General features: G+C 39.7%; 1 protein-coding gene across 1 annotated transcript; it reads right to left on the reverse strand.

Annotated features, from left to right (window-relative positions):
- Positions 1-344: 344 nt before the first annotated feature.
- Positions 345-6,047, reverse strand: LOC139151404 (membrane protein BRI3-like). Its single transcript, XM_070724185.1, has 2 exons — positions 5,545-6,047; positions 345-3,650 (listed from the first exon to the last, which is right to left on the reverse strand). The coding sequence occupies exons 1-2, from the start codon at positions 5,588-5,590 to the stop codon at positions 3,337-3,339; spliced, it is 360 nt and encodes a 119-aa protein (XP_070580286.1). The 5' UTR covers positions 5,591-6,047; the 3' UTR covers positions 345-3,336.
- Positions 6,048-9,972: the final 3,925 nt, after the last annotated feature.

Here is a 9,972-nt window from a genome sequence, read left to right on the forward strand (position 1 = left end):
ACGTCTTGAATAGGTGCAGAGAAGTTAAAGTTATATGAAAAATCATATTTTGTTGTTATTTTCGACAATTCATTGGTACATGAAGAAGTCCAATACATGAAGCAGTACTAATTACACAAATGGTAACACAAATTTTCTTTTGTCAGAAATTCGTCTAAGGCACAGAACTGGGAAGGAAATCAGATATCAATATAGGTTTTTCCATCTACGATAACAATTGATCACAATTGATCACGGAGTACCCCTTCCAACAACCCCCCCCCCCCAAAAAAAAACAACCCAAAACCAAACAAACAAACCACAGTTATCAACTGGATAAAAATAAATTCATTGACAGCTGGATATGGATCAAAGTCTATTGGCGCCTGAGGATTTAATCAACAATGTATTTGTTATGGCACATTTATTCTGACCTTTAAATCTCCACAGCTGGTTATATAACGAGATTGTCAGTAACACTTGCAAATTACACACGTGTTTATTTTAAGATTTTCCTTATACACACATATTTATGTAATTGAGCTTCACATCCTCACTTCTAAATCTTCATTCTATGTAGAACAGGGATAACAGTTGCTGTCGTGTTCAATGATTTCTTGTCCCCGTAGTATGATGTACCTTTTCATGTCAAACTCGTCATGGATCTATTTTGTACATCCATGAACACATCAACACTGTGTAGAGCAGTGAAAAAGTAAACACAAACTTCTTTCTTCAATCACTAATGACTTTAGATAACATGTCTAACGAAACCTTACAATTTACCCTTTACAAATGAAGTCTGGGCGAAGCAGTACACTCCAGCTAATGAAATGTTCATGTTATGATGAAGGTACATCAGGCGATATTGAGCTAGTGAGTTCAAAACAGCAATTGATTTTGTAAGTAGAAATTATTTCATGATAATATTTGGTCTATAAATTCATCAGGAAAACTTCAGTTGGTATTATTTTATATTTTCACTCAATCCAAAGGTTTTAAACTGCATGTATCAAATTTTACAAGCAAAATAAAATATTTCTACGTTCTAACTTGTCATGAATGAAATGCTTTGGTAAATGTCAGGAGAGAAAAAGAGAAATTGGTCGAAAAATGCATCATATTTCATCTAATAATCTGATATATTCATGACCACTAGGTGCACTTGCCTGACTTTAGAATCCAGCAAATCATTGTCATCAAAAGTTCTGAGTCCAAGTTTAAAGGGACATACAGGTGAGTTGATATTATGGTGGGGGTTTGCAAGGAAAGTATGCTGCCCTGTTGACCTCTTACGAATGACCTCTCACCTCTTTATTTCAAAGAGTCATATTTCCATGTTTTGAAATAGGAGGTCATGAGTATGTATCACCTTGTGACATTCTGGGATGATGTCATTAATGGAAAGCAAGCTAAGATGAGAGTTCAAATTGTCTGCCTGTTTTTGGACATATAAAATTTGGAGTGTTAAAAATAGCTCTCAGGGGAAAATTTGGAGAATATCTTACACCATAGACCCTCTTTCTCGAGGGTCTATGCTTACACCCATGGTCAGCTTCACTGATCTGAATCACTGAATAAATATAACAGGGATATGGTTTTCCAACAAGATGTAGCCTATGATTTTGTATTCCCTTACAGATTCATGGTAACATGTTACATGAAAACTTTGCTTTAGTTTTCAACTGACAGATCCATCATGACTCTACACTTTCTTCCTCAACCGAATAGACTAAAGTGCCCCCACTGCTGTTGGGGATTGAGGGGGGGGTGGAGGGGAGGGGGGAATAGTGGTAGCAGCTACCAAGAGGTGTGGGCATTGAATATAATCTTTGAAACACATGATATCAGTCACATGACATTCTGCTGATTAAAAAGAGGTCAGATAAAACGATAACTTGATATTTACTTTTGTAACCTTTGAACTGTATGTTTGACACACTGAACATCGTTGACATAGTTGAGTCACCCTACCCCATCCACAAAGGTCAAGAGTATCAACAAAAACAATGCGTTTGGCTGAACCATGATGGCTTATGGGTCGAGGTTACAACTCCCCTCCCCTCCCCCCCCAAAAAAGTTGATACAACATTGAATTATGGCAAATTTCCCTGTGTAGCTATTATGATCTGTGCCTGTAACAAACAAGGCTTTTAAGATTTCCTATATCTGCCACTCACTCACATTCCGTGTACTCCTTTAGGGCAAAATTCAAGCAGCTGTGATGACACTAGAAACTTGTTGTGAAACAATATGAAAAACCTGAAACACTTCAAAAAAAATGATGAGAAACATCAAACTTGAAAAACAGATCTTTATCCTATGCACAATCACGGGAGAGAATTCTCAATATGAACCAAAATCACAAAACATGCACTGGCTACTTCCAACATGTATTCAAATATTTTCATCTTCTTTTTTTCTAGACTGTATTACATTACTGCATAAAGGAGAAAATGAAATTTGTCTTTTACAAAATGATACTACTCAAAAATTGCCCAGAAAGCTGTATTACTGAAAAGATAAAAAGCGAAATTACCACAATTAAAGTTTCCTCAAGTGCTTTTCTACAAGGAGCTGAGGCTACAACATAGGATGATGTTTTATTTTTGATATGTGCATATCCACATAATTTTAGCTTCAGATCCTGCTTCCTAAAAGCAAGTTGAAATACCAAGTATACAGCGTAGAATGCGCAAGTGTATGCACCAGTATGCCCTCTAACTTCAGGATTTCTGAACTCTTGGATTCATCGATTTGCAAATCTCCATAAACTTCAGTCTGCTCTATATCAGTAAATTTACAAGTTTTTGTTTTTTTTTTGTTTGTTTTTTGGGGGGGCAGTGTCCTGAGGACGTTATGAGTCAGTTGTGCATTGCATCATCCAGGTCAACTGACAGAAGGGTATCATTCTCACTGGTGACTAAATTTTTAGCCGCTTACAATAACACCAATGTACGTGCTATAAACCAGCTGTAAATGGACCATGGCAATATGATCGAATAGCGGGTAAATCAGCTTGCTTCAGGAAGCAGAAAAAAATGCAAGTACATAACTGTTAGCATCCTGCATTTTATGAATCTCTGGTCTGATCACTTTAAAGCCCTCTTTTCAATATTTGTGCAAAAAAACCCTGGTCTATACAGAAGTTGGGATGGTCTAGGTAAGTTGTATTATAATGAAATGAATTCACACTAAAGAGAGATCTATCATACAATGTAAATTGTTACAAAACTAGCTGTTTGTAAGCAGCTGTAAGGAAAATTATTGCCTGTTTTTGTCAGTCTGCAGCAAGAAAAACTATTCTGTCATGTCCCGATCCCTTTCTCCCCAATCGCTCAGCTCCATCAAATCTTCTCAACCAAATACCGCCCCACAGTTTGGGCACCTCCTCTGCCTCATAGCTAAGCAACAGAGTATTCCGATGGGGAAGAAGAGAATTGCACAGCATACTCCAAGGCAGGTAAAATCATCTTCAAGGACGCCGACCCTGCACGCCGGACAGCCACCGACGACCACCACTCTGGTTGTCTGGGGGACGGGCTGCACTGTCACTGTGGTCTGGCTGTATGTTGGAGTCGCCGTCGGTACCGGTTGGTAGCCTGGTGGGGCGCCAGTCTGGTAGCCTGGTGGGGCGCCGCCTTGGTAACTCTGTTGTGGTGGCGGATAATCTGGAAATTGAGAGATAGAAGGAAAGCTGTGGTACTGAAAGAGTGAAAATCAGTAATGATGTGCAGCTTGTGTGAAGGGCCTTAAAGAGATCCGAAACTGCAACTTTCAATTCCTCCTGTGTCATTTCTACTGACACGATCTTTACGGCCATGATACTGTTTAGGTTGTAGGGCAGAAGGGCCCGAGCATGCAAGGGCCCATAACCTACATGACAGAGGTTTGAAAAAACTGTATCAGGGCTGTAAAGGTTTTATTATGTCCCTTATGGGATGATAAGTATGTAGTTAAATATTTTGCAAATATTAGGAGATACAAATACATGCCATATCAAATAATTATCTGCATTTTTGTAAATTGTTCAGAAAAGTGATGGCTGCCACCCGTTGCGCATTTATATACACAGTGACGTCATTTGTTTACCTGTAGTACTTGTAGTCCAATGTAAGTAAACCAACAAAGCATGAGGCATAAATTGAGGTGTAAGAAGAATGGCGTAGTGAAACCTATCGTAAATTGCATTACACTGGCAAAAACTTTGATTGAAAGAAATATTGTGCCTTAAGTCTGACGCTGCTCGATGGGTGACAGCAATGGCTAGGCTTAGCTTATCTGTCTTATGATCGCACTGCCATTGTTCTGAATTGTCTTCAGTTCACTTTCAAATCTTTCAAAAACGCAAACATCATCGATAGCGTACTTAATTAACACTTGATTTTAACAGGAAACCCTAAGAAATATCAACCGATTTTGCTTACTTCAGTCACAGTCACCCGTACCATCAGAAAGAGGAGACTTTAGAATCTTGCGCTGGCTTTATTTACGAATGGAACGTTTCAAGCAATGCTTGTAAGTAACCAGAAATTGAATGTAGCTAGTTCTAAAATGCACGAGCTTGCCCATATTTGGGCAAAGTGTGCCTGGGTGTGATAGGACAAATTATTACACAAATGTAAGGGCGTTTTTTACCCATAGAGTTATACAGGAAAGTAGCTCTGGGGTATATATGATCAGAACAAATGTGAAGGATGTTGCATGTGTCAAAACTTCGACTCCTAACAGCTCTGTGTAAGTGGCAAATCAATTAACAGTAACTTGGCAGTTTGAGAATGATAAACTGTACATTGATAAAACATGGCTATTTACTTCTGATGGTGAAACACTTGAAGTAGTAAATCACTTACGGAGCCAATTGGATTTCCTCATTTCTTCATGTATTAAATCAAGCTTGCTATTGTTATACGTCAGAATGGAATTATTAAAACAAACCTTTTCTGACATGAAAAATGTATCAGGGGTACTACATTGTCACCTCGAATAAGGAAGTTGTATTTGGAATCAATTAAAATGGCAGGGAATGGATAAACAACTTCCTTGTTCGTTTCAACGTGAGAAAGTACCAAAATCACGACCTAGGCCACCAGAAAATGCCTCGCATTCTCCCATTTTCAAGGTCACTTTTCGAATACCGTTCAAGCGCACATTAAGCTTTCGTCGCGGGCACACAAATACCCTTGAGTTTGTTCAAATACATCCACAGCTCCATGATTGATCCATGGAGATACAAACGATCTCGTTTGCACCTCCATGGTTGACCCACAGTGTCTTCGCTACTGTCTCCACGGTTGAACTGACGTCCGCAACGTTAGTCGCGGTCATGTGTACAAAAGTTCAAGGTAGGACATAGCAGACGGCCGATAGACGACGCACCTTCATGATATAGCGCATGGCACATACAGTATTTTCACCGTTTATGTTCAGAAACCAGTGCAAGAAGTGAATAGAAAGTGTAAATGGTACAGGTCGTTCAGGGCGGTTGCATCACATGAGTTCGGATATTCCCCTTTCGCGAGCAGAGTCGCGATCTTGTGGAGGGACCGTGGTAGTTTCTCTTACCTTGATACGGCGAATAAGCCGGAGGTTTATCGGTATACTGTGACATGTTTTGGTTCGATATCCGTTTGGCAACTAAAGGGTTGAGTTTCTAAAAATCGTACGACTGCTGAGGACGAAATGCACAAAGTGGCGCGAGACGAACGATCCACCCCAACGTTCAAGAGTGAGGCTGTTGAAGTTGAACAGCGTCACAACAAGTCGAGGGATATTCGCAAATGTAACGTCCGAAGTAACACGACAAACTTCTTGATCGCTCTGGCAGCGACTAAGCAATCTTCCCAGGTATAGGATTGGGTCAAACTCTCGCTATCTTCCCTCGATTTCTCCAAATACCGGACGTCTGTACTCACTAATCAGGCACAGAAACTCTGCTCCACAGGGAAATGTAGCTACATGACGTCATAGGGTCATGGGATGCCATCATGTGACTGACCCCAATAAAACTTCCCAGAATTCCACTCGATTAATGCCTACCTGTTGATACAATCGCGATATCGACGGTAGCCCCGACAAAACCACAAGCGGACAACATGTGAGGGCAGAAATTGCTTCTAAAGAATGACATTTGAGGGAATGACTTTTTGTTACAATTACTAGCATATTGGGAAAGGGAAATTCTTTACTGAGATCATAAAATTCCAGAAAAAGTCGATTGGAGAATGTCGGGTTATGGCCCGGGTTATGGAAATGTCTTGATGTCTTGAGGGACTGTGCTAATTTTAGGGCAGCCAACCAGCCTATTTCAAAAAAACTGCAATGATAGCTGTTTTCAGTGTTTTTAAGTGTAAATATAGCATTTAAAAGACTGATATGCAAAATAGCATTATGAGGGGAAAGTAAAATCTGTTCGCGACTACCCTGTCAAAACGGTTTTAGATTCTCTTCCTCCACTCACAACTTCCTCCTTTCTACTCCCCACTACCGAACTCCCCAGTGTCCCTCATCTCGCTTAAAGAACTCCAAAATGTCATCTCTCCATAACTAAAAAGATTCCCTCTGCCCTCTTACCAAAACCTTATTTTGTCCTGCCCTGTAAAATGTGTTTAAAAATGAAACAAAATTTTCCGACACCAACATAGATGCCCCCTTTTCACAAATCGATAGAATAAAATAAACGCCCTCCCGCGACGGAATATCTTGCGAACACCCTTTTTCACACAAACAGCGTCATTGGCTGCCCCTGGCTATCTGTGGTAGGCCCTGCAATTTCTACAGTGCATATATTTGTTTTTGGTTTGTATACTGATAATTGTTGCGTGAGTGAAAATGAACACTAGAATCATTAACGGCCGATCGAGGAGGGAATATGAGAAGACGCAAGAGAAACTGGGGAAGGGTTAAAGGTGCCCATATATATGGTCAAAGGGGCGTCCCTTGGTATTCAAAATGCCCATGTGGGGGCTCTAGTTTTAAAGAGCGGCCACCCGCTCAAAATCTGTGATTGGTTAGATTTTCTCTTTCCATGGTAACTGTAGCAAAATTGGAACAGGTGACTTTATATCTTTAACGTGAAAACTTTTCACAATATAGTTGGACTTAGAAGTGTTCACCTCAAACAAATCAGAAACTGACAAATAGAAGCGCTTTTGTATCTGGAAGAAATGAATTTTGTTATGGATCATTTCGCAAGTTGGCCCTAGAGTTCATATCTGCTGTAGTCATCACTCGTTTGACTGGAAGAGTACGACAAATCGAGATTTTTCGATTCAAAAATATTATCGTTACTTTACAAATTGTAAGGCATGTCTTATTTTAAACCTCGTTGTATGTGTGTTATGTAGCAGCCTGTTAGTTGCCGAGTTAGGTTGTTTCTTGGCTAAGCTGTCCAAGTTGACTCGTGACCAGGTCACTGTTAACCAAATACTATCTGAATTTGTGTGTTGATACTGAATAAATGTAGCTGTGATCACTATGTTTGAAGCTGTGTTTACTTTATGACCGATACGTCTAACCACTCAACCCTTCCATCAATATGATTTTGCCTAAACCCATTGTTATCGATGGTTACTGTGGACTTGCTTACAGGGATGGGGGAGGGGAGGAGTGTGTGAAGAGGTCAAAGGTAAAGTATAGAACTTTACGCAGAATCCCTGATTCTCGAATTCGTGGTTGTTGACATTGACTGTTTGCCTGATTTTGGTCCTTTGTTCTCCTTTAAAAGTTGTACAGAGTTAGTAAATTTGCTCAGAGATACAGCTGATAAATAGCCGCCCTTTTGACTCTGGGAAAATCAAACTTTCGATTTCTACATCTTGAAAAACAAGACGATGAAAACTTCAATCACTCCATAAGATTCAAACTGAGTCAACAGAAACACGATACCAGTCAAGTATTCTGAAATCTTCGTACTCTGAATATCTGTCTTCGAGACGAATTCGAGTGTGTAGTATTCTGACCGTTAATGCTTACTATGTGATTAAAACAGCTGGTCCATGTTGAATATTGTTGCTCGCAAGTATCTCAACGGTAAATTCATCACAGTATCATAGTAAATGGCACTCTTCAAAGTAAAAAAAACGAGTGTGTCAATGAGACCAAGATCTATAAAGAATGGGCCTACAGCCTGTTAAGTAGCCCGCTGTTGGGGCCGGGAAGATTCATTGAGATCCTCCTTTTTTTTCCAGGATTGCAGCGGGCGCCCTCATCGTTTGAGTCAGTTCAGTTCAGTTCAGTTCAGTTCAGTATACTAGGGATTGACTATCTTGCGATAATAACATCCCATGTCAGATCCTGTTAATGGTACGGAAGTATCTATCAATGTTGTTCTTGAAGCTATTTACATCCTTCGAAAGTACTACATAGTCCGGTAATGAGTTCCACTCATCAACAATGCGAAGGGAAAAGGAGTATTTACGGATATCCAGTCTACACAATTTCTTTTGTAGTTTCTCTACATGTCCTCTTGTAGTTTTAGACAAACATCGCTCCATTATTATGTTGCAGTCATCTATATTATTCAAGATCTTGTACACTTCTATCATATCACCTCTCACACGACGAGTTTCCAAGGTAGTTAGTTCAAGTAAGGATAGTCTTTCAAAATAAGATTTGCCTCTACATTCTTGGATAGCCTTGGTAAAGCGAGCCTGAACTTTCTCCAATAAACATATATCCTTTGTAACCAAGGAGACCACGCTTGAACAGCATACTCCAGGTGAGGCCTCACAAATTGCTTATAAAGCCTGAGCATGATATCTCTTGTGTGGGATGTGAATGATCTCTTGATCATACCAATTACACGATTTGCCTTTTTAACTGCCTCTGAACACTGACGACTGGGTTTTAAACTTCTGTGCACTATAACTCCAATATCCTTTTCTTCCTCAACTTCTTCCAGAAGCACATTGCCCATTTCATAATTCCATTTGGGATTATCACGTCCAACATGGATAACTTTGCACTTGTCAATGTTAAATTTCATCAACCATTTATTAGACCAGTCCACCAGATGATCCAAATCACTCTGTAACATTACGTGGTCATTAAAGCTTTGAATTTCTCTATAAACCTTTGTGTCATCGGCAAATTTCTTAAGACGAGCATGGATATTGTCATCGATATCGTTTATAAAAATGACGAACAGAACAGGCCCTAATACGGATCCTTGTGGTACACCACTAGTCACTGGTTTCCATGAAGAACATTTACCACTAACGACCACTCTTTGCTGCCGATTACTTAGCCATTCCTGTATCCATCCTGAGATGTCTTCCATTATTCCATGTATATGCAGTTTATGAATCAACCTCTTATGTGGAACCTTATCAAACGCCTTGGCAAAATCTAAATAAATGATGTCAACTGGAGACCCTTTGTCAGCATACTCTGTTATGTCTTCTAGAAATTCAAGCAAGTTGGTCAGGCATGATTTACCAGATGCAAATCCATGTTGAGATGTGTTAATCAAGCGATGAACGTTCAAATGGCTAATAATACTGTCCCTCAGGCATGATTCCATAAGCTTGCACACAACTGATGTCAAACTCACAGGTCTGTAGTTACCTGGTACTGTTTTCTTCCCCTTTTTAAATATCGGACATACATTAGCCATCTTCCAATCAGATGGTATGTGTCTTTCCTTCAAAGATCTACTAAATAGTATCGACAGCGGAAAAGATAATTGTCCCTTACACTCGATCAGTACTCTATTTGTTATTTGGTCTGGACCTGCAGCTTTGTTAGCATCCAAGTTTCCAATCTTTGTCTTTATCATGCTCTCTTCAAATACTATGGTTGACAGTGTTCCTGAGCTACATCTCTCTTGCACATTAACATTTGCTGGAGGTGGTGGGTCTCTTTCACATGTGAACACAGATGAGAAGAAATCATTTAGCACTTCTGCTTTCCCAATGCTTGAAGAAATCACTTCTCCATTTTCCTTTGTTAAGGGTCCAATGGTTTCCTTTGTCTTTTGCTTTGAACGCACAT

The sequence above is a fragment of the Ptychodera flava genome, chromosome 15 (assembly GCF_041260155.1).
Source record: "Ptychodera flava strain L36383 chromosome 15, AS_Pfla_20210202, whole genome shotgun sequence".
NCBI lineage: Eukaryota > Metazoa > Hemichordata > Enteropneusta > Ptychoderidae > Ptychodera > Ptychodera flava.

Excerpts from the sequence above, each read along its gene's own strand:
- LOC139151404 (XM_070724185.1), bottom strand. The coding sequence starts at position 5,590 with ATGTCACAGTATACCGATAAACCTCCGGCTTATTCGCCGTATCAAG. Across the intron at positions 3,651-5,544 it reads GGCTTATTCGCCGTATCAAG|ATTATCCGCCACCACAACAG; the intron begins GTAAGAGAAACT and ends CTCAATTTCCAG.